The following is a 25,531-nucleotide window of genomic DNA, read 5'->3' on the forward strand; positions in this document are numbered from 1 at the left end:
GCTTCGGCATAGAGGATAGCAATCCAAATCTTTACAAAATAAATAAATAAATAAATAGAGGTTTAACAGACAACCGAAGCTTTGAAACTCTGACGTCATCTCTCTGCGCCGCCGAAACACACGTGTGTGGCTCCAGACGAGCGACGTGACGCGGTGGAAAGTGTCCGGGAAAAAAAGCGAAGATTCTGCTAATTTAATACAGAAATCATGGGTAAAAAACTGAAAGTCGGGAAAACCAGAAAGGACAAATTCTACCATCTCGCTAAAGAAACGGGTGAGTCGTGTAAACATGAAGGTTAAGACGCACGCGCGTGAGATCCTCGTTATTACCGTGTACTATAGTAATAACAGGCGTTATTTGAGATTAGAGTATCAAACACGGTAATCGTTCAGTAGTGTCTGATATGATTCCTCTGCTAAGCTAACGTCGTGTTGTGTTTAAGGTTATCGCTCCAGATCCTCGTTTAAACTCATTCAGCTCAACCGGAAGTTCCAGTTTCTCCAGAGAGCTCGAGCGGTGGTGGACCTGTGCGCGGCTCCGGGAGGATGGTGGGTTAACTAACCTGCTAGTTAATACTAAACTGGTTAACTAGGGCGCTGTCAAACCCGTTACTCCTCCAACTCTGTTCCATTTTTCCCAAATTCCTTTTTATTCTTTTTCAGTTTTTTTTTTTTTTTTGTGAAATTCCCGCAAATTCTGTTCCATTCTTTTTAACTTAATTTCTTCCAATCATTTTTTTCTGACATTAATTTTATTCTTTCCCATTTTTTTTTCTGTGAAATTCATTTTATGTTTTTCCCCAAATTCTTTTTTTATTCTTTCCCAAATTCTGTGTGTTTTTTCAGTAAAAATCAGTTTTATTCTGTCTTTAATTCTGTTTACGTCTTTACCAAATCCATTTTTAGTTGTACTTTTTCTGTGAAATCTGCGAGTCCTTTCTCAAATTTTTTTATTTCTGTGAATTATTCTTTCCCATTTTTTTCTGTCAAATTGGTTTTTATTTCACCCCAAATTCAGTTTAATTTAATTCTGTTTTGATGGTTAAATTCAATTTTGGTAACCAAAAAGCATGTTTATTTAATTGAAATAACGAAATCTATGCAATTTAACAATATTGCAAAGTTTAACAAAAATAAAAAAAAATTCAATCTGTTTATTTTTTTGAATGCATTGCATTTTAATGTTTTATTTAAACTTCAAAAAACAAAAAGCTTGTTGAATCCGTTGCGTTCATAACATTTTAACAACTTTTATTAAATTTTTTAATTTATTTATTTATAATAGTTGATGGTAAAAATGAAAGCCGTCTGACTTCCCTTAAAAGAATATAGTTTTAATCGTCACTTTGAGAAGGACATGTAGTAGTATACTTCTGTCTGACTGTCGTGAAGACCTTTAGCAGAGTTTAGCAGAGCATTTGTTGATCCAGTTGTGCTGGTTTCACCTCTCCTTCGTGTTCAGGTTGCAGGTGGCGTCGAAGTTCATGCCGGTGTCCAGCCTGATCATCGGTGAGTGCTTTTGAAGTGAAGCGTGTGTGTTTGAGACAGACTCCAGGTGTGACGCTGTTGTTTTGCTGTCAGGTGTGGATCTGGTGCCGATCAGACCCATCCCCAACGTGGTCATGCTGCAGGAGGACATCACCACGGAGAAGTGCAGACAGGTGCGTGTGTTTTTATTCACCCATTCATTCAACAGTTTAATTATTTACTTACGCTCTAATCTAGTTTTTATCCGCATACTCAAACACTCATGTAGTTTCACCTCGGCTCAGACGTGAGATTAATGTAAACACTAGGGTTAGGCATCGTTTGAATTTGATCGACAAGTAAACAGTCAGTAATAAAACAGGAACAAACTAATCAATTAGCAATAGCATAAATACAACTGAACAATTTCAGGTACAGAAACTGTAATTAAAAGTTTAAAAACACTGCATAGTTTTCTTTTCATAATTATATAGATTAAAGGCAGGGCGTTTATTAGGCTGCTGTCTCTTTAAAACCGAACGCACGCAGATCTAATAAAAACTGTCACGTGCTTTTTCTTTCCCATCTGTTTACGTTCACTTAAGACAAAAATGGCTGTGTTTATGATGATATACTGATGTAGTTTTCTGCATACTGGTCGATAAATATGAAAGAAGTCAGTTCTGGCCCGGAACAACCTTTTCTGCAGTGGAAATACACCGAACGGTTCGAGAACGGACACTAACTGGGAACCCGCACCGAGTTTTTCACCATTTTCGAGATCAGGATTTTTTGGGCGGGGTTAAATCATGACTCGATGATGCAATCCAGCCACCGAGCACGGCCCTTTTCCCAACACATGTGTTCAACTTGATGCAGCGCTGCAGACCGATCGGTGTGTGTGACATCAAAGTACAGTGAGCGCAGACGCTCCTGATGCTTTCGCATCGCTCTCGCGGTACTTTAATGTCAACAATAACTAGAGCGCATTAGCATCAGTGGTTCACGGCTCAATCACGAGTTACCGTCATTACCGTTAGTTACTACAGCCTACAGTTTGCTAGCTATGCCTTCATCACATAAATGCATAATACCTGGTTGCAATAATTTACCAAACAGCTCGGTCTCCTTATTAAATAAGCTGCTAGAGGAAGAGAGTTGAGAGAGACGGCAGCTTTCCCGCGAGTGGGCGTGGTTTCAGTGGACACGCCCCCAGCGTTTGAGAGCAGAGAATACTGCTTATTTTTTTAAGATTTTGATACCTTATTTTGTTTACTTGGCGGTTTTTCATTCAAATTTGGCTGGGTGGTTAACACATTTTTCTGTGGTGTGACAAACTCAGAACACACATTAATATTGACTTTACACGGGCTTTAAGCTTTCTTACCGAATACCCAGTTCTTGGAAATTTGGAAACCGGTTTTCGATACCCAACCCTATTAAACACAGCCCACTGTGAACACCCTTGTAATTCGCTTCAACCTTTTTGAATTTTATGAATGATTATTTTTAAGTTCAAGTGTGTGTAAGGATTTGGAAACAAGCAGAGTACGGCTGTTTCTAAAGCATGCAGCGCCACCTGCTGTTCAGAACTAAGCTCCAGAAAGAATCGCCATGCATTCGGAAAATCTGTTCTATTCTAAGTGCACCACACATGAAGTCGTCAACATAAAAAAAACACTTTAAAATATTTTTGCATGAACTACATCTTGTACAAACTTGTCTTATGCATAATTTAGGGATGTAATGATTAACCGCGAACCTATGTGGCGATACGAATCGTTTGAGATGCTAAACAAATCTCGATTCAATTAGGGGTAGGAGTTTATATGAATTTATGTCTGAGGGAACTTACTGCCTTATCTTGCCTCTGTATAATGCATACAAAATTCAGGAAATGCTTAAAAGCGCCACCTGCTGGCAGAGAGCGAATCTGCGTCTCATTCAGCTTCAGTTTCATGCAGATATTTTTTTATGCATAGTTTCACAAAACTGAAGTCAGACCATTCTGTTTTTGCTTATTATACAATCTAATTTAGATTAAAAACTGCTCATGTATGCATGTATGCAGCATGATTAAAATGCAGTGATTGCCTCTCATTTTAAATGGAAAGAGCACAGACAAAGCCTTATTTTGTTTATATGAAGTGATTTCTTTTATTTGTGTTACTTAGTTGATTTGGAGCTAAAAATTTCAATTTAGTATTATTAACATTTACATTATATTTAAATTTTGTTATCCCAAAGCGACTTACAAATGAGGACAATAGAAGCAATCAAAAGCATCAAAAGAGCAATGATATGCAAGTGCTATATTATTATAGTGTTATATCTCAGTTTCACAAAGAAATGTGCAGCATTTTGTCCAAGCAATAATAAAAGGACACATTTCATTTATAATTTGTCTTAAATCTCATTTTGTTAAATCGTGAATCTTGAGTTGAGGGAAACTTTACAATCCTAATCATGTTGTAGTTACAGTTTCAAGTTTCTGAAAAAATAGAGATTTAATATTTTTGTCACATGTGCTCAGGCTCTCAAGAAGGAGCTGCAGACGTGGAAGGTGGATGTTGTGCTGAACGACGGTGCGCCGAACGTCGGAGCGAACTGGCAGCACGACGCTTTCTCGCAGGCTAACCTCACGCTGATGGCGCTCAAGCTTGCTTGCGAGTTCCTGACCAAAGGCGGCACCTTCATTACCAAAGTCTTCCGCTCCAAAGACTACCAGCCGCTCATGTGGATCTTCCAGCAGTTCTTCAGGAAGGTGCAGGCCACCAAACCACAGGCCTCCAGAAACGAATCCGCAGAGATCTTTGTCGTCTGCCAGGGTAAAACTATCTCTGTCTTTCCTTCTTTTGCTCTACCTGTCATGTTTTTATTAATTTGTCTATCAGTCATTCTCTCAAACTGTCTATCATTCTTTCTATAGCTCTATTGTTTGTTTGTTTGTTCTTTATCCTTATTAAATTCTATCTATTCTAATTTTATCTATCTATTAGTGCTGTCAAATAATTAATTATAAAAATATATACTGTGTATATTTATGTATATATAAACGCACACACATGCATGTATATATTTAAGAAAAAATGTTATGTTTATTTATAAAAAATATTTATATGTGACCCTGGAGCACAAAAGCACTCATAAGTAGCACGGGTCGGGAATTATTGATGTTTCTTTTATGCCAAAAATCATTAGGATATTAAGTAAAGATCATGTTCCATGAAGATATTTTGCACATTTCCTACCGTAAATATATCAAAACTTAATTTTTCTCAGTATTTTGATTTTTTTTTTGTACCCTCAGATTCCAGATTCTCAAATAGTTGTATCTCAGACAAATATTGTCTGATCCTAACAAACCATACATCAATGGAAAGATTATCAATGGAAATCTATAAAAAATAAAAATAAATAAATTGACCCTTATGACTGGTTTCGTGGTCCAGGGTCACATATATAATGTAAATTATCTGAATATAAATATATACATTTAAATATTTTCAAAAAATATACTGCATTTGCGTGTATTTATATATACATAATACATAAACAGTGTACACACACACATTATGTAAACAAAGTTTTAATTTGGATGTGATTAGTCTCTATTAGTCACTCGGTTTGACAGCAGTGCTAGCTATCTATCATTTATCTAGCTATCATTGCTTTTTATCATCTGCATTATTATCTTAGCTATTGTTTGCTTGTTCTATCATTTGTTCTTGTTTGCTATGAAATCCTATCCATCATTCATTCTTTAATTCTATCTATATAGTTTTTGTTCTGGTGTTTGTCATTTGTTCTATCGTTTATTCTATAATTGTATTTATTTGTATGTTTGTTTGTTCTACTGTTAGTTTGTTTTATCTATTCGTTTCTGTTGTTCTGTCTGTCATTCTGTCTCATTCTATCACTTGTTCTATCATTTGTTACATCTATCTATCTCTTCTTTGTTCTATATATCATTTGTTCTATCATTCATTCTACATTTCTGTTGTTTGTTTTTTACCATTAATTCTATTATCTGTACTATAATTCTAGCGTGTGTTTATATGAATATATTTCTCTCTTCTTCAGGTTTTTTGGCCCCGGATAAAATTGACAACAAGTTCTTCGACCCCAAACACGCTTTTAAAGAGGTCGATGTACAAGTGAAAACTGTCAAGGAGCTGGTTAGCAAAAAAAAGCCCAAAGTATGTCTTATTACATTTTACAGTAATATATTGTCATTAATGATGTTTAAATTTATGCATTTTATTATATGTATTGTATTACTTTTTTTATATTCTATAACATTTATTGTATTAAGTTATTTTGTTTAAAAAAAATCATCCATGTAATTTTTTACTTTTTCTAACGTTTAATTTACTTGTTTTTCTGTGGTGTTTCAGGCTGAAGGCTACAGCGATGGCGATCTCATTCTGTATCACACCTTCTCAGTGACCGAATTCTTAAAGGCCGAAAACCCTGTCGATTTCTTGAGCAAAGCCAATGAGGTATGATTTCAAAACACTTCACTTATATTCCATCATCAGTGTGCATGTCTAGCAACACCCTAGCAACCATCACAGGTACCCTAGCAACCACATAGCAACACCCTAGCAACCATCCCAGGTATCCTAGCAACCACATAGCAAAACCCTAGTAACCATCCCAGGTACCCTAGCAACCACATAGCAACACCCTAGCAACCAAACTAAACATGGCAACCGCATAGCAACATCCTAGCAACCACCGTAGGAAACACCACAAGTACTCTAGCAACCGCATAGCAACACCCTAGCAACCACCCAGAACACCCTAACAACCGCCTAGCAGTGCCCTGGAAATCACTCATGTCAACGTAGCAACTGCTTAAACTAGATATGTACATTTCCTGAAGAAATTGTGACTCGGTTGCTTGGAACTGTCTCTCTTTTTCTGCTCCAGATAACCTTCGATAACCCCAAGCTGGAATCCCATCCCATCACTTCGCCAGAAATCAGAGAGTGCTGCTCCGACATTAAAGTTCTGGGCCGAAAGGAACTGCGGTGAGTGACTGCGCTTGTTGACCATATATGGAGAGTCAGTGTCCAGAATCAAAATCTGATTGGCTGTTGTGTTGTTAGTCTGCTGTTGTCATGGAGATCCAAGCTGAGGAGATTCCTGTCTAAAACGCTGAGGCAGGAAGCCAAGCAGCTGGACCAGGAAATGAGGTGCGTCATCATCACGTCATAGATTTCACATTTCGTAGATTTAAACTCTGTTAATAACTACGTATTTTATTGCGGTTTTAGCTCAAATGACGACGATAGCGATATTGACGAGAAGGAAAGCAAGAAAAAGGGAGGCGAACAGAAGGATGAGGCGGACGGTGAGGAAGAGGAGATGGAGAAGAAGCTGGCGCAGATGAAAACCGAAGAGTTTGCCGAACTCAGACGGTAGATTTTCATTTTATGTACATCTAAACCAAACTATCAATAAAACTGAACAATGCTATATTATTATCAATATATTAATGTAATGTAAATATAATATATAATGTAAAGTCGCTTTGGATAATTGTCTGCTAAATGAATAAATGTAAATATTATTACTATATTTTAATTGTTTTTATAGTGATTTGATAAATGATTTAGTAATAAACAGATTTAATAATAAATAATCTAACCTAAATGATGAATAACTTGCAAAATGTCTAAATAATATTGAATAAAGCAAAAAAAAGATAAATATATTTAATTTAATCTAAAATTTTAACAAAATATAAACAAATATGAAAATGTAATCTCGCATAAATGATAAAATATGAATTGTGTAATTAATTATAATTTATTTATATTTATGACTTAATTGTATCCATTCTTATATTTATCTTATATTGAATTGGTAAAATATTGAATATACTTTTATTAATTTTTTTGTGATGTAAAGTTGTTTTTGATTTTTTTAATATATTGAATTTTCTGTTTTTAGATATTTTGTTTTGTATATCAACTATTAATATAACCAATATAAACAATCTAATATTATATAAATGTATTATAAAATATTAATATTTGAATTACTTAATATTTAAAAAAATATATATTTTTAAATTTTCTATTTTCATTCATCTAAGTAGTCATAAAATATAACTATATTATTTTAAATATTAATGTAATTAATAAAATATAAACAAATCGAAATATAAAAAATAAATAACACTAATGTATATTTTTATTTATTTAGTGATTTAATATTTAATGGTATATTTTATTGTTTAATATTTAGAATTAGATTTTATCTAATATTTTAGTTAAAGTGTTATTAATTTTGTGTCATTTGTAATAGTTTTTAAAAATATTTGTTATACATTTTTAGTTTTAATTTACTTATTTGTAGTTATTTTAGTCATGTTTTCTTGACAAGTAGCTGAAGTGAAATAAAGTTTTTCAGTTTTATTATGTTTCATTTCAAGTATTGAATTTTTTCATTTAGTTTTAGTTAGCAATAACCCTACTGTTCAAACGTTAAATTGGTGTCGTTGAAGCTGGTGTTTTTAATCGGTGTTATGTGTGTTTTTGTTGGTAAACAGGAAGAAGAAGAAGCTGCTGAAGGAGAAGCGGAAGCAGAGAGAGCGAGTCGAGCTGAAGATGGATCTTCCTGGCGTCTCCATCGCCGATACCAGCGATTCCTCCATGTTTTCTCTCAACGCCATCAAGAAGGCCCAGGTAAGAAACCAGCAGGTCTTCAGGACACCGAGTGACTCCTGAGCTCGTCCTGATGGTGGTGTGTGTGTGTGATCCTCAGGGTCTGAGTGAAATCACACAGGGAGATATGAAGGGAGCCGATGCTTTAGTGGAGGAGGAAGAGGACGACGACCTGCACATCTCTGATGAAGACGAGGATGAGCGAATGTCTCTGGCCTCTGACCTCGACTCAGACGATCTTGAGGAGATCGAGAAGAAAGAGAAAGAAATCGAGGAAAAGATGCCTAAGAAGAAAAAGTACAGTTCTTTTTCCTTCCTTTTGTGGAATGTTTAGTTTGGTTTGTCTGTTGCATTAAAATTATATTAGAATTGTATATTAAATAATAAAACATATAAAATAAAATAAATATAGAATTTAAATTAAGTTATATATAAATATTACATATATATCAAATAAGTATAATTGTTTATTTTGAATATAAAAATATGTGCACAAAGTAAATATTTATATTACTCGACTTTTGTTATAAGTAATATTTTATTATATAAATTGTCATATGTAAAATATATTTTATAATGTCATTTTTTTTATGCGTGTTTATATTTTAATTGTTTTATCAATTAGATATTTTTAGATATTTTGTTTTGCATATCAAAACTATTAAATATAACCAATATAAACAATCTAATATTATATAAATGTATTATAAAATATTAATATTTGAATTACTTAATATAATTAATTAATATAATAATTTTTTTATATTTTAAAATTTTCTATTTTCATTAATCTAAGTAGTCATAAAATATAACTATAGTTAAATGTTAATGTAATTAATAAATATAAACAAATCTAAATATAAAAAATAAATAAATAAAAATAAATAATACTTATGTATATTTTTATTTATTTAGTGTTTTAATATTAATGGTATATTTTATTGTTTAATATTTTGAATTAGAATTTATCTAATATTATATTATATATATAATATAATATATATTATATTATATAATAATTATATATAATAAAATAAATATAGATATAATAAATAGAGAATTTAAATTAAGTTATATATAAATATTACATATATCAAATAAGTATAATTGTTTATTTTGAATATAAAAATATGTGCACAAAGTAAATATTTATATTACTCGACTTTTGTTATAAGTAATATTTTATTATATAAATTGTCATATGTAAAATATATATATTTTATAATGTCATTTTTTTATGCGTGTTTATATTTTAATTGTTTTATCAATATAAAAACTAAATCTAAAATATGATGTTTCCTTAAAAATTTAAATGCTATTTTTTATTATATATATATTTTTATTTTAAGAATAATAATATAAATGTGGCTATTTTTTCAATTTTTTTTATTTAAAGCATAATATTAGCAGTATTTATTTTTGATTTTTTTTTATATTTGTCTTATATGAACTTTATAATTATTAATATACACATAAATATTAATCCGTTTTGAAATTAAAAATAGCATTTAAATTATTTTAAAAATATAAATGTGTATATTTTTTCTGCATTTTTATATATTTAAAGCATAACGTGAACAATTTTTTTTTGATTTTTATGTTTTGTTTTATATTAACATTATAATTATTAATATATAAACATAATATAAATATTGCATTTTCTTGACATGGGTAGCTAATTGCAGGTTCCTACATTTATTTTTGTAGCAGTAATTGTAAAAACTTATATTTTGGCACAAACTGTACTTGCCATGGTAAATCTTTGTAATATTTCATAGAAACTTTTTTTTTTTATGTGTGTTTTATGGGAGAAAGAAAATATAGATCATAAAAAAATTAAGATTAAATAAAGAGTTACAAAAACACAAGTTTTGTCCAAATTTTTAAAAACTGTATATGAATAGTTTCCAAGGAATTTATCTGTTTTTTGCGTTTCTGCAGAGTTTCGTTTGCCGGCGAGCCGCAGGACGAAGGGGAAGCGAACGGGAACAACTTACTCGTCGAACTGGAAGGAAAAGACGAGAAGAGAGACCGCGAGACCAACATGTGGTTCAGCAAGGTGTGAATCGTTCATTTAGACTTAAACAAAACCGGTTTACGGTAGATTTAACGTTTTCTTTACGTTGCGCAGGACATCTTTTCCGAGTTGGATTTGGACGACGACACCGACGCCTTGAGCGAACTGAAACAAACCCAGGTGCTGCAGACTGGAAAAGGCAAAAAGAGGAAAGCGGAAGAGGAGTGGGAGCCTGCCATGCAGGAACAGGAAGTGGCCGTGCCCTCACAGGAAGTGAATGCGAATGAAGACGACAGTGACTCCGATGACGACAGCAGCGATGATGAGAGGTGAGACACGTATATTTTTGTTAATATTAATGCTTCTATACTTGATTATGTTTGCTAAAAAGGATTTTTTCCGACAGAGAAATTGCGCAAATGAAACAAGCCTCAGCAGCCGTCGACGCGAGAGGAGCGACGGATGATGATAACGTTCAAGTCGTTCCTGTTGAAAAAATAAGTCAGTTGAGAATCGTATTTAACATTCGACGCCATCTGAAAATAGTTTCATTGTTAATAGTAGATTTAATTTTATTTTTTTCGCAGACAAACGTGCACGAATTCTCGACGCGGAGGGTTTGGCGCTTGGCACTCAGATTGCTACATCCAAAAAGCGAGCGCGAGACCTGATCGACGGCTCCTTCCACAGGTCAGACTGCGCTAATGACTTAACGATTACATTATTTGTGCATTTCTGAGGTAATAACATCGTCTTCGCGCTGCTCTCGTAGGTTTGCGAATTCTGAGGATATGACCGAAATTCCCGCGTGGTTGGTTGACGATGAAAAGAAGCACCGGAGGAGGCTTGTTCCTGTCACCAAGGAAATGGTGGAGGAATACAAGCAGAAATGGCGGGAAATCAACGCCCGACCAGTCCGACGAGTGGCAGAGGCCAAAGCGCGCAAGAAGAGACGGGTGAGACAATCCAGACATCTTAAACATTAATAGAAATTCACAGTTTAAGAGCTGATGTAGAGAGAATGCTGTATAGATTTTATTATTATAATAATGAATATTATTAGTAGTAACAATATGATTATGTGAATATGATTGCATTTAAATTCTCTTGATATTATATAATTTTTATATTTAAAAGATGTTTACTGTTTACGTATACATTATATTTAGCTATAAAAATGATTTTCAGATTGTTATAATTTATTATTATCATCAATTGTATACATTCTATTGTCTATATATATATATATATATATATATGTATATGTGTGTGTATGTGTGTTATTTATTTATTTTTATTTCCACTTGCAATTTTCAGTTGTTTTAAAATGTATTACTGTAATTTATTATTGACTGTATTATATAAGTGTGTGTGTGTATGTGTGTATATATATATATATATATATATATATATACACGCGCGCACACAGTTTTTAAATTATTATTGTTGTTAAAATATATAATTAAACAATATGGTAATGATTTTATGTAGTTTAATTTATGTACATTTAGTTTATCGTATGTGTTTAATCGTATGTATCGTATATAAATAAATATAATGTATTTTTTTTTTTTAGTTTTTAAATCATTGTTGTGGTTAAAATATATAATTAAACTATGTTTCTGATTTTATGTAGTTAATATGGAATTTTGTATTTAAAACCTGTTTTTCATTATATTGAACAAGTTTTACTTATAATTTTTAGTTATATTAAAGTGTTTTTAAAAATCATTGTTCAGTGGAAAATGGTCAAAGAGTTATGGCTGTTTCTGGTGCTATAAACATACTTTGATTTCAGAAAACTCAAACTGAATCTGGCTGTTAAATGCGTGTTTTCTGATGTAGATGTTGAAGAAGATGGACCAGGCGAAGAAGAAGGCCGAAGCTGTGGTGGATACGGTGGATATTTCAGAGCGAGAGAAGATGGCTCAGCTCAAGAGGTCGGCCTAGACATCGACACGTCCGCTTCGTTTCATTCCCAATGCACTGAAGCCTAATTATTTTCTCTTTCCTTCGCTCACAGCATCTACAAGAAGGCCGGCGTGGGGAAGGAGAAGCGAGACATCACGTACATCGTGGCTAAGAAGGGTGTGGGGCGCAGGGTGCGCCGTCCCGCCGGAGTCAAGGGCACTTTCCGCGTGGTGGACGGACGACTGAAGAAAGACACCAGAGCAGCGCAGAGGAAAGACCAGAAGGGGCGGGGGCCGCGTGGCAAAGGAGGGCATGGCCATAAAGGAGGGCGGGGCACAAAGGCAGGAAAAGGACGTGCGAATAAGAAGTGATGGACGCCCGTCTCGTCCTCATTCAGACTGATTGATTGAGCTGCTCGTGTCATTTGAGACTATAGCGCTATACGCTAATCTATTCGTCCAGCCCATCGTAAGGCCTTTTGTTAACGACGACATGCTGTTTTGCTTGGACTTTGACTCGCGTGATTATAAATAAGGGTTTGAACCCTTCCCGCCGTCAGACGCGGTTCAGACTAATGTTTTCAGCATTGTTATAATGCTGCGTGTTTTCATGTCTAACATATACTTTGTGGTATATGAACGTCAGGTGTATACGTGAACTTCCTGCTACTTCTGAATTAATTATGCCAATTTATATATGAAAAATCTGCTTGGATTGTTAGTAACATTTTAAATAAATTCAAACTGAATGACAAATTGATGTTTTGTCAAATTATACTGATTTATTTATTTTTTTCATTACTGTGATTTTGGTATAGTTTAAATATAAAATTTAAATTATAAAAAAATGCAAACAATATAAATGTTATACAGTGTTTTTTTTTAGTTTTCAAATCTACAACATAATATATAAATAAATATATTCATGTTGTTTACATTGTTTTAAATAAATGCAATATATAAAAATTAAATATGTTTAAATGTTAATTTATTTATTTTTTAAATCTATACAATAAATGGAAATCTAAAAAATATTGGTTACAATTTAAATTTATTAAATTCTAGAATTTATTTTGTGTATATATATTGTGGCGGGAGGAGCAAACGATAGACACAGTGGGTGTGGCGTCAGGCCTCGGAGAGGTTTTTATTAAACAAAAATATTAAAATAAAGTGTCCAAAGGGGGAAAAGTGTCCAAAATAAACAGGAGATCTGGTGTCCTCGTCGTGCTGCGGGGCTTGTGAAGGAGGGCAGTGTTCAGGAGGGAAGGGTCCAGGGAAGGGGCGGAGTCCGGTGGCCGCACACGCTCCCCTCTCGGGTCCGGGAGCGAGTGGCGGCAGCGGCTTCCTCCAGCGGCGACATCCTACACCTGAGCTTCTGGGGGACTCGACGGCCCGGCATCCTGGCCCGTCAGCCGTCTAACGGGTGCGGCAGTCCTCCTACTCGACGCGCCCTTCCTGGACCCACGAGGACACCAGCGTGCATGCACGGGGAAGAGACCGGTCTCCCGAGGAGAGGCGCGCTCGGCATTTAAACGGCGGCGGTGATGATAATAAGGGGGAGGCAGCCGACTCGTCACAATATATATATATATATATATATATATATATATATATATATATATATTTAAATATATCTGATAACATGCATTTGTAATTGCAAAATATAATTCTTTATTATAATTCTAAAAACTTTTTTGGCTGGAAAGTGTTCTTACCATGTTTTTTCTCTCTCATTTTTATTTGTTGTGTTTATTTGACAAATCGATTTAGCAATGAATCATGATTCTCAATCTCCAAAAATTCTAAATTTCAATTTAATTATTAAGGATCTGGTTTCATTCACATGCATACTGTATAAATGCACTTGTGCAAGATGCTATTTATTTCACAATCAAATGAAACATGGTCACAAAATTGATCAACACCTCCAATGCAAAGAGAATTGTTTCAAATTTGAACTGACGTCTACAGATTCCCAGCTAGTAAATTTAGCTTCCCAGAACATTAGTTTCTGGTTCCCAGTGTTCTCTACCAGAAAACATTAATGGTGTACAAAGAATGTTCTGGATTGATTTGACCAGCTAACACATTTTGGTTTCCAGAACGTTCAGCTAACGCTAGTTTCTGGTTCCCAGAACAGACATTCTAATGTTCTCTGCCAAGAAACTTTGTTTATCTAACATAGGTTTAGTTATATTTGGTTTTCCACAAGGTAACATTTGTGTTTACCGACTATCTTGTTCATGCATTGCATGTTCTTTTGAGTGTTTAACTACATGTAGATGTTATGCAGACGTTTCCTCATCCTTCAACCCCTGAAGTCCAAGAGTTCTGGGTCGATTTGACCTCCAGCCAAGACCGAGGGCGTCGACCCGCGTCACGAAGCGTCCCACGCCGCGGGAGCCGGTGATGCAGAAGACTGGTGAGATTGTGAGTAGAGGGCGAGCGAGTAAACACGAGGACGAGATGCTGTGAAAGATGCGGATTACCTCACATCTCACATGTCTGACTGGATGATTCGCTCCATTGTGGCCCAAACAATAACAGCCGCGCGTAGTGGGCTTAAAAACGCTAGAATCGCGCGCACAGCGCGCAATCTTCGCTGGAGACGGGCAGCAAGCGTCAGAAAGGTATATGAAGACAGATATTATGTTATTAACTTGATATAACACACTTTTACCTACTTTATTATGTGTTTTATAAGGACCATCCGTTGCTGTCTGAAGGTAGTCTTGGAATGATTTGACCGTTACACTTGTGTTTTAAATCCTTGCTTTGGCGGGAACAAAAGGGCGGTTTGTTCTCCGCGTCCATTTGCGATGCATTTATGGCACAGTTTGTGAGTTTTATCGTGAATGGCTCTCTTATTTGTCTGTGAATGAGTAATTTGTGGACGCTGGGTGTGTTTGGCAGCGTTTAGCTCGAGTTTGAAAAGTGCTGATCCAGTTTTGATCGGCTCGATTCGAGCCAAATGCTGATCGCACAGAACGGCTTTTGTTCATAAACAGGCTGGAGGACCACAGCCAAAGGGTTTGTTTGTAACAAGATACTAGAGAACATACGAAAAAGTATTAAGTATCAACATAGTATTTGTAATAGTAGTTCACTCTTTTTTTGCTTCTTTCTTTCTTCATGTAGCATCATATATATCTCGATAATATTGAGATCTTTCATCTTTAGACATTCATTAATAAAGTGTTTATTAGAAGCAAAGTATTAGGTGGATTTCTATATGCTATTGTGGAATATGATACAATTAAAATACTTTTAAACATATTATAATGTTTTAAATGACAAAAATGTATCATAACTACAAATATTTATTAATAAAATATAATAGTTTAAAGAGGTCTAAAACCATGACACCTCTTGAAAGTTTCTTGCAAAGTTTATTTTGGTTTGTTATATATTTTGAAAGTATATCTTTATATGTTATATATTTATTATAAAAATGTAACTATAATTTATTAGTAGTAGTATTTACATGTTGTAGGCTATATTTATTATAAAATTACACACTATTAATTTGTCTTATAAATCATTATTAATATTGTTTATGTTGTATAATTGTTATAAAAATTACACAAATACATTTAATTTATCCTATAATTTATTATTACTGTTTATTCACTAATATATTACAAAAAATGTATTTGCTATTTGTAATAGTACCAAATATAGTATTTTGCCTTAAATTTGTACTTATTATTATATTGTTTATACGTTGTATATGTATCATAACAAATTACATTTAATTTATCCTTTAATTCATCGATATTGTTTATATGTTGTACATTTATTATAATATATACATTTAGTGTATCATATAATATATTATTATTATTGTTTCTATTTGTTGTATACAGTATTTGCTATACAAATTACACATACATTTAATTTATCGCATAATTTAGTGTTGTTGTTGTTTTTATGTACTAATACATAAATCAATTTCCTATTTGTAATAGTAACAAATATATTTATATAAGTATTGTATGTTTTAAAGTTTTTATCCTGAGGAAAAAAATTAAAGCTGAATGACATTTCAGCCTAATAGTTGCTATGCGGTTACTAAAGTGTTCTTATTGGTTGTTGGCGTGTTGCCATGCGGTTACTATGTGGTTTTGCATTCCTTCAGTGTCTGGCGCGCAAACTTAAAGCCAGTTCTTCAGCACTAGTCTGTTCAGTGCAGTGTTGATCAGTTAGTGAGCAGTTGTTTCATTAGCGGTAATCGTTAGTGAATGCATGTGTGTTTGTGCAGGAGGGCGTTCCGATTCTCTGATTGATGGTGTTCACTCTGGTGGGCGGGGCCTCTCTGTGTGGAGCGGCGGCCCTCGTGCTCCTCCTCATCTCCACGGCTACTGACTATTGGATGCAGTATCGCTACTCAGGGAACGCAGCCAGTCAGGGCCTCTGGAGGTTCTGCATCAATCGCAAGTGCCACGCCCACACGCTAACCGTAGGTGAGTGCGGTTAAACCGCGGTAAAACCGTGGGAGAACTGCGATTTGTAGGCGGATCGGCTGTTAAAACCAATAGGATTTTTCCATAGGCTTTTTGATTAACACAAAAAATAAGCTCTGGCTGCGTCCGAAATCGCATACTACTTGTGTAGGTACTACATTTGAATTCAAACGTACTTCTCGACCGTTAAAAAAGTACGTTCTATTATATGTAAGAAAGATGTTATGATTTCATCTCAGAACCTGAGCTAGCAACTCTTAATTGACCCTTAACAAAGACCCGCACTTAGTTACTGTTGCTACGTCAGACAAACCATGGCACTTTTATGCCACACAGCGTGTTCTCATGCAGTGAAACATACAACAAATACTGTTTTGTGGCTCTTTAATGTGTCATGACAGATCGCTGAAGCATCTCAATTCAAGCGGCATGTGACCGGTCATCTCTTACTAGTTATAGAACAAAATAAATATGAATGAACATCAGAAGGAATCTTCTTTCAACTGTGAAAAGATGTCAATAAACACTATTTTTCAAGTCCACCGACGTTAATCTATCTCTGTCTGGTTTGTTTGTCGGACAAAAATGGCAGATCTGGCATTATGATTGCTCAGATTGCCTGTTAATCAAACTCCTGCCGAAGGGTCAATTGAGCAGCCAATGATGGGCAACGTTTAGAAATAATTGGGTCTAAAAAAATGCCATATGCTGAACTTTTCACACGTTTCTTTAAATAGATTTTTAATAATGTTAGGTCTTTGTGTCATTTGGAGAAACCACTCATCATGTGGTGCGACCAATAATAGCAGTAACTGTGTTAAATGAAAAATAAATTATCTAATTTCTGTGGCTGAAATATGAATCACTGCTATAGTATGCTTAAGCGAATGGTATTTAAAAAATATTTTTCTCAGTTTTATGCAATTTACAGAAAAAATACTGATAACTACAATTAAGAAGGCAACTCTGAAATTATAGAACAAATATGAGATCATTATGCACAAAAACTCAAAACAAATGCAAATACTTACATTTTATACGTTTAGCAGACGCTTTTATCCAAAGCGACTTACATTGCATTCAAGTTACAGTTTTTACATTTTATCAGCTCTTGCTTTCCCTGGGAATCGAACCCATGACCTTGACGTTGCTAGCGCCATGCTCTACTATTTGAGCTACAGGAAAGCTTTGTTTCTAAACACTTCAATTACTGAGAATTGAAAAAGAAATGTTAAGCATGTTAAGTAAATTTATTAATTTTAATATAATGACATTTTTTAAGGCTACGGCTGATTCAACACTAAAATAACTTAATTTACAATTTTGATATGAATTTATGTACACAACCTTCTTAATGTTTGAACAACGAAAATGAAAATCATTATACATCAATGACCCATATCTGTGTGTGTGTGTTTTATAAATTTTATTTAATTTCACGTTTTAGGAAAATACAACATTTAATAATCTCTGTCGAATGTTATAATTGAATATTATGTTAAATATTTAAATATTTTTTTTTTATTTTATTTTAATTTAATGTTCTCCATCTGGTAAGAGTAATATTTGAAGAGTGTTATATTCTTAATTATTTATTTTTTGTTTTGTTTTTGGTCATTGGTATTGGAAGACTATACTATTAATATTTTATATATATTTATACATATATTTACTTATTTTTAATCATATAATTTCACTTCATGTTCTTTCACAGTATAAAAATATATATATTTAAAATTTCTATGCATCTGTGTAGGTCAAAATGATATTTAATATTAAGTTTTTCTATGCCTATTATTTTTCCAAATCTCATTTGCGTTTCTATGGTAGATGTCAGAAGCTGTAGTCAGTGATCTGCTTTAGTCGTGTTCATGGCTCCTCGAGGAAGCCCGTGCATTAATTGTGTTTGTCCCGCAGCATTCTGGGACGCCACGCGGGCCTTCATGCTGCTGTCGGTGCTGAGCTGCCTCGCTGGAGTGCTTTTGGGCGTCACAGCATCCAAACGGCCCCGGAGCCGACAAGTGCGGGCCGGAGGAATCGCCCTGCTGCTGTCCGGTCAGAAACACACACACAAAACACATCTCACACACTTCAGCGTCTGTGAAAATATGAAAAACAAAAAAACATGTAGTAATCTCGGTCAGTCAGAGTAGGACAGTTATTATTAAAAATGTTTTGTATTGTTATTTATTATTTTATTTTTATTTATTTTCATATTTTTAATTATTATTTTATTATTTTTGTGTATTTTAGTTTTATTTTTGGTTGTATGTTTTTGTTTTTTTGGTTACATAAATGTAGTAATCTCTGTCCATCTGAGTAGGACATTTTTGTTTTATATATATTTGCAATATTCCTAATTATTAAATGCATAAAACTTAAATTCATGTTTAAGGAAAATATGACAAATAATGGATTTTTTATACTATATGAATATATATATATACTATATAAATGTTAATATTACAATTTTTTACAAATTGTACAATCCCTGCCGGACCTGAGACTTGAACCCGTGACCTTTACAAGTCCAACTCTCTATCCTTTAGGCCACGACTGCCCCAAAAAGTCATATAACTTAGGAAAATTGTTTTCAGTTCTTTAAAATTATTATTTTTTTGATTGCTGTTCCATTTAAAACTGTGTATAGTTGTTGTATTCATCATAATGAAGAGTAATGTTATAACGCTTTACATTATTTGACATTTGAGAGCTAATAATAATTAAATGTAGTTATTATATTGTTAAAACATTTGACATTTTTAGACTTTATAGACTTAAATTTTAAGTATTTAAAATAAGTAAAAAATAAAAAAATTTGTTATTATAAATTTAATTATTTAAATTGATTTTAAGTTCTGACATTTTTAGTTATATAAATTGTATATAGACATTTTAAAAACATTTGACTTAAGTTATTACAATTTAAATTAAAAACATCTGACGCTCAGTTATTTCATTTATTAAGAACATTTACTACACTTTGAGCAGATTTCTGCTTCGTAAACACTGATGTGTGTGCAGTAATGATCAGCTCAGCAGCGCAAGGTTCAGTGTGTGTCGCAGTGGTTGTTATGGTCTGGTTTGTGGTGGTTTCTGCTCTGAAGTGGTCTGTGTTTCTGCAGGATTTCTGGCGCTCTTGGCTTTGGCGATCTACACCGGCATGACCATCAACATCTTTGGCAAACGCTACATCGACTGGAGATTCTCATGGTCGTATATCTTGGGTTGGATCGGCATCATTTTGGCTTTTGCAGCAGGTACATTTCATTTTATAGCATGCTTTTTTTAACAAAATATGCGAGGGAAAATTTATTTAATTATTTGTATGTGTATATATATATATATATATATATATATATATATATATATATATATATATATATATATATATATATATATATTTATTATTATTATTATTATTTATTTTTGTTTTTTCTGGAAAAAAATAGGTTTTGAAAATCTAAAGTTTTTTTTTTGCAAAACTTGCAAAGCATTTGATAAATATGCATAATACAAAAACAAAGGTCTAAATAAAACTTGCTTGTTTTTTTGCATTTGTCATAGTAAATAGTAATATTCAAAAAAGATTCCTGCTTTTTTCTTTTTAAATAAATGAAAATAATTAAATATGCATAATATAAAACAAATATCAGGTGTTCTCTGTACAACTCAACGAAAACAAGAGAGTGCAATTAAAAAATCTTAAAAATTCTTAAATTTTTCAAAAAACTTTTTTACATTTTTCCCCCAAACATTTAAATACATAGTACATTTTTCTTTTGCATTTGTCATTTAAAAAAAGCTTTATAAAAAATATTGTAAATTATTCACAAAAAAAAGTTTTGAAAATTATAAAGGCTTTTTTTAATATTCAAAGAAAATAAATAATTGACTTAAAAAATAAATAACTATTCATAATACAAAGTATTATTTTGAACAAAGGTTTTTTTTTGTATTTGTAAATGCTTGTAGGCTGGAGTCTGAATACCTTTATCCTATGCAAAAAAAAAAATCCTTTTTGAAAATCTGATTTAGAAAATTTATTTCTAAAATTTTGTGCAAAAATATTTTTCTTCCTTCAATTTTACATTTTTTTTTTCCAATATTTGTCTTTTTTTTTTTTTTAAATGTAATAAAAAAATCATAATAGTTCATAATGACTGTAAAAAAATCCTAAATGCTGTTTTCTTCACGTGTCATTGTGTTTGTGTATGATGTGTTTCAGGGGTCCTGCAGCTCTGTGCGTATCAGAGGAGGGTCTCTGAACCAGCGCCTGCGAGCGTCTCTGACAGCTGAAACTCAAACATCTCATCATGAAATAAACGGCTTTTGGACTCTTTCATTGGTAGCTGATTTATTTCTCACACAGGATTATCGGTGCAGCATGATTTAATACTGCCAATACTGGTTAGGAGTTATGATTCTGTCCAATAGATGGCGTTCATATACAAAACACCCTCAGATGAGGAATGATACATGTATATTCAGCACACAGACACTGATCAGATTTCATTTCTCTACATCACCAACTCAACATGAAATACATACAGAAACACAGCAGTAATTGTAAACCTTTTAAAATATTAAAGCAAAAAAGTGCACACAAAAATTACCTTTTTCAAGCAGTTTCTGTAAATATGCAAAAAGAAAATCATGGAATAACCATGTAATTTTTAGCAATCAATACTGTATATTCTTTCTTGATTTAAATTTTTTTGTTCTGCATGTTTGTCATAAACATTTAAATAGTAAACAGCATATGTATAATATTAATATTATCAATATAATATTTAATCATCAGTCAACTTTATAATTCCTAAAGGACAATGAAGTATATTAATATTAAAAAAATTACCTAACCTGCATGCAAATTTCACAATTATCGGTTATATAAAATGTACAGTACATATGCACTGAAGCATTAATGTTAAATAAAAAAATATATATTTTATACACAAATATGCATAGAAATAAAACATGCTATTTTTTTAACAAAAACTAATTCATTGTTCCCTTATTAAGTTCATTACAAAATAATTTTTAATAGCACACGTTTCCCAGAAGTCATTGTGCGACCCAGTTATAGTCACACTTTTGACTTTGTTTCGAGCTGCTCAGTTTCCACGATGTTCTGGTGGCAAAATAATAGCTGAAGCAGTCGAGCGCGCTGTTCATGCTGGACACGCTCATCGCGCCGTGAACGAAATTATGCGCAAAAAACTGCGTGCTGCACGAGTGCTTATGAGCCTGCGTGACATATTTGAAGAAAAAGCCGAAGTGGATGGGAAAGAAACATACGACGAAAACGATCAGATTAGCCGTGATGATAAACATACACTGAATCTTCTCAGCACGAGATCCGATTTCCAACTGTTTCCTTAATTTGAAAATGACTTGAACGGAGCAGAAGAGCATGATGAGGAACGGCACGAGGAACCCAATGATGTTAAGAACCAAAATGAAGGCCAACGGTAATTCCTCCTCTTTGTTTTTCTGAAAACACTTAATTGTAGTATTTTTCTCCGGTTCGTCCACGCCATGGAACGCGACGCTGAACGAGCACGTGACCAGCCAAATGAGCGCGCAAACCGCCAGCGCGTTTCTGCAGCACAAAATTTCCCGCGCTTTTAACGGATATTTGATGGCCACGTAGCGCACGACGCTTATAGCGGTGACTGTGAAGATGCTCACAAACATGTTGACGTAATAAACCGACACGAGGACGTAACACAGTTCTTTGCTTTGGTCCCAGAGTCCTGAACTTTCCCAGATGTAGGACGCGATGCGGACTGGAAGAAGCACGAGCACGACGCAGTCGGCGATCGCCATGTTGGTGATGTAGATGTTCATGTAGGTCCAGTCGGTTCTGGGACGGCGGCAGAACATCACTAAGACGTAAATGTTTCCCGGGACGCCGAGGATGAAGGTGGGAATCAGTGCGGCCAGATGGAAGTTCTGGACGCCTGCGGTGATGTTCAGCATGCAGTTAGACATCTTCAACCTGACAGAAATTAAAATAAAAAATGGATGGAACACTGTAGATCAAACCTAGATGATTTAATGACGTTTAATAGCCTGTATCCACCTTTTTCTTGCGGCCATTTGTATATTCTATGGGTCTAGCTTCAAGCATCCAGCTATTTTTAGCTGTACAACACAATTAGTTTTGCTGCTTTATATTGAAAATGGGTGTGTCTTATCATATTATTTTAATTATGATCACACTGGTTTGAATTGCAAACAGTTTTACCGTTTACTGCAGGTTATTCTCCTTGTTTACCTATAGCGGCGAATGAACCGGAAGTCTCACCCATAGGCTTACTTCCACGTGGAAGAAAAAGGTGGATATATTGTAAGTTGCAAAGTAGCCTATGTGTTTGGAATGTGTTATATATCCATACAAATTCAAGACCAGTGGTCCAGGGGTGCCGATGTCCTGCAGAGTTTAGTTCCAACCCTGAAAAAGCCCTCACCTGCCTGTAGCCCTAGTGATTCTGAAGACCTTGCTTAGCTTGTTCAGGTGTGTTTGATTAGGGCTGGAGCTAAACTCTGCAGGATATCGGCATTACAGGACTAATATGACATTGCCTATCCCTTTTCTAAACAATAACTTTTGTTTTTTTTCAAAGATGACATATCCTATGTGAATGTATTTTCTTGGATTGAAATATATGGAGGGCAAAATGCGTTTAAAAATAGGCTACATATATAACTTTAAAATGTTTTCAAGAATGCACAAGAAAAAACAACAACAGAAAAGGTGGAAAATATTTACATATTTAGTTTTAGTTTTTTTTTGTCTACTAAACCACTAAGATATGTGACTGATGGCAGCAGTAAAAACGAGTCAAATTTTCTCAAAATACGTAAATGAAAACAAAATAATCCACTTATTTCAACTTTAAAATTTAAGGTCGCAACTGAAACGGTTTAATTAATTTTGTTGCACAAGTCTTTTAATCTTTTTTTATTCTTTTTTATTTTGTCTTGTTAAATGTCATGAATCTCAAACTTAAAAAATAGAAACAGGTTAAATTATTTTGATGAGAATTGAAAACAAACAAGCAGCCTATTTACTAGTAAAACTGCACTCCAATAAAAGTCATTGTTTACAGTGTACAATGAAAATTAATGAATTAAAAATAAACGAGGAACTGGCGAAATGAGTTGAGTTATACTTTATTGTCCTTTACAGAAAATGTGTCTTGGACTGTGTGTGTGTGTGTGTGTGTGTGTGTGTGTTCACTGCTGTGTGTGTGTGTGTGTGTGTGTTCACTGCTGTGTGTGTGTGTGTTCACTGCTGTGTGTGTGTGTGTGTGTGTGTGTGTGTTCACTGCTGTGTGTGTGTGTGTGTGTGTTCCGAGTATGAGTTACCATACTTGGCCGCATTTCACGCCACTTTCACTTTCACAAAAGTAAAGTGTGCTGAGCCTCTCTCAGCAGGGACTAAGGGACTCGTCAGAGTAGAAGAAGGGTGACCATACGCGCCATTTTTCCCAGACGCATCCTGGCATGGATTTCTTTTTTTCATTTTTTTAATCATCTCTTTGTAATCCGTATTCTATAATCTGCTTTATAAATGCATTTCTTGATCTTGCATGTTTTTTGTAAAGGAAAATTGTTGGCATTACAACTATCCCTGATTGATTAAGATCATCTGTCAACAATTTGCAGTTGTGTCTATATAAGTGCATGTGAGTGCTGAAGAAAGCATGGGCTGAAACGTCTGCTCTCTGGCCTAATTGTGCACTTTTGCATATGAAAAATAAATTATTTAATTTTTGGTAGACCTTTTTAGGTCTTTTTACATTTGGTGAAATGACTCATATGACACGAGAGATACACGAAATATTACATTATCATCCAACACGAAGATAAATCACTGGACTTTTTATTACAATGGAAAAATGTAGGCTGTATAAAACATGGACATTGTGAAGTCGTGAAACCAACACATAATCAACATTATAATAAAGAAATAAAAATATGAGAGTGAAACCCAGACACTTGAAAAGTCTGTCAAATCAAAACCTCTTACCTTTTCACGCCCAGCTGAGAAAAGACCTGAGATCTGTTCATCTACCGGTGGATAAGTCTTATGTCACACGCTTTTGTTTTTGAAGTTTATCTGTTATAAGTTCTTACTTTATACATAAATGCAATGCATTGAACACAAATATATGTAATGCATCGAGAAGGAGCTACATGCTGTCTTTGGTGGATCGATAGAGCAGATAAACTCTCTCTTGTGTTTCGGTTTTATTACCGGTATCACCTAACAAACCTGTTTGTTCAAATGAACCGATTCGTTTTGCGCGTAATAGGTGCGTCAACGCGTGTTTTACGCGTTCTTTTTATGCTTAAATATCTCCGTTTTCATCAAATCAGTTCATTTCTGTTGATTTAGTGGAAATAAACGCGTTTATGTTTGCTACTGTTGTTCTATTTGATACATTTTCCTTCCTGCTTCCTGTCACCAGTGGAGTGATTTACGACCACCTTGTGAATCACTTCCGGAAAATACTTAAATATCATTGTAAAGATCCAGTTGTAGCAATTAAACCTAATAAGCATTATGAAATGCTGCTCAGACGGTTCATTTAAATGACTCAATTTATTGGAAGCACCACTCAAAATGTTCCACAATGTGCATGATGCATAGTTAAACAATATGTTAGTAAAATACGACTCTTATCAATATTTTTTCATTGTTTTTGTGTTATATAAAGTAGGTTTTTGTTGTATTGGGACTCATGCATTCCAGTAATGTGCTCCGGTTAAATTCAAGGGTCACTTCAATGCCAGTTGGAAAACATAGCTTTGTTTTGTTAGTCATTAGCAGGACCAGCCACCATGACCCAAAACAAACCCTACAAGGAGATCTCAAGAGGGCCATTGAGCTCAAGACCTCAGAGTAGAAATATAAGCATTTATTACTAGTGTAGGGGAATAACAGTTAATCCCATGGACCAGGTATGATGAACAAAGACA

The 25,531-nt window shown here is 33.9% G+C and overlaps 3 protein-coding genes across 3 annotated transcripts; 2 read left to right on the forward strand and 1 right to left on the reverse strand.

The window, feature by feature from the left end:
• Positions 1–110: 110 nt before the first annotated feature.
• Positions 111–13,032, forward strand: ftsj3 (FtsJ RNA 2'-O-methyltransferase 3). Its single transcript, XM_079412971.1, has 19 exons — positions 111–274; positions 444–549; positions 1,463–1,509; positions 1,582–1,661; positions 4,001–4,295; positions 5,551–5,666; positions 5,865–5,969; positions 6,403–6,503; positions 6,582–6,668; positions 6,750–6,893; positions 8,030–8,165; positions 8,245–8,441; positions 10,086–10,203; positions 10,276–10,490; positions 10,568–10,662; positions 10,749–10,851; positions 10,934–11,117; positions 12,007–12,101; positions 12,185–13,032. Exons 1-19 carry the CDS (start codon positions 208–210, stop codon positions 12,441–12,443), a joined length of 2,550 nt encoding a protein of 849 aa, XP_079269097.1. The 5' UTR covers positions 111–207; the 3' UTR covers positions 12,444–13,032.
• Positions 13,033–14,470: 1,438 nt separating this feature from the next.
• lim2.2 (lens intrinsic membrane protein 2.2) lies at positions 14,471–20,881 on the forward strand. The gene is made up of 5 exons (XM_079413336.1): positions 14,471–14,704; positions 16,336–16,537; positions 18,455–18,592; positions 19,663–19,797; positions 20,766–20,881. Exons 2-5 carry the CDS (start codon positions 16,360–16,362, stop codon positions 20,834–20,836), a joined length of 522 nt encoding a protein of 173 aa, XP_079269462.1. The 5' UTR covers positions 14,471–14,704; positions 16,336–16,359; the 3' UTR covers positions 20,837–20,881.
• On the reverse strand, positions 20,873–25,021 carry LOC306867584 (G-protein coupled receptor 35-like). The gene is made up of 2 exons (XM_079413334.1): positions 24,579–25,021; positions 20,873–22,541 (listed from the first exon to the last, which is right to left on the reverse strand). Exons 1-2 carry the CDS (start codon positions 24,617–24,619, stop codon positions 21,605–21,607), a joined length of 978 nt encoding a protein of 325 aa, XP_079269460.1. The 5' UTR covers positions 24,620–25,021; the 3' UTR covers positions 20,873–21,604.
• Positions 25,022–25,531: the final 510 nt, after the last annotated feature.

Source organism: Barbus barbus, assembly GCF_936440315.1.
Source record: "Barbus barbus genome assembly, chromosome: 49".
Lineage (NCBI taxonomy): Eukaryota > Metazoa > Chordata > Actinopteri > Cypriniformes > Cyprinidae > Barbus > Barbus barbus.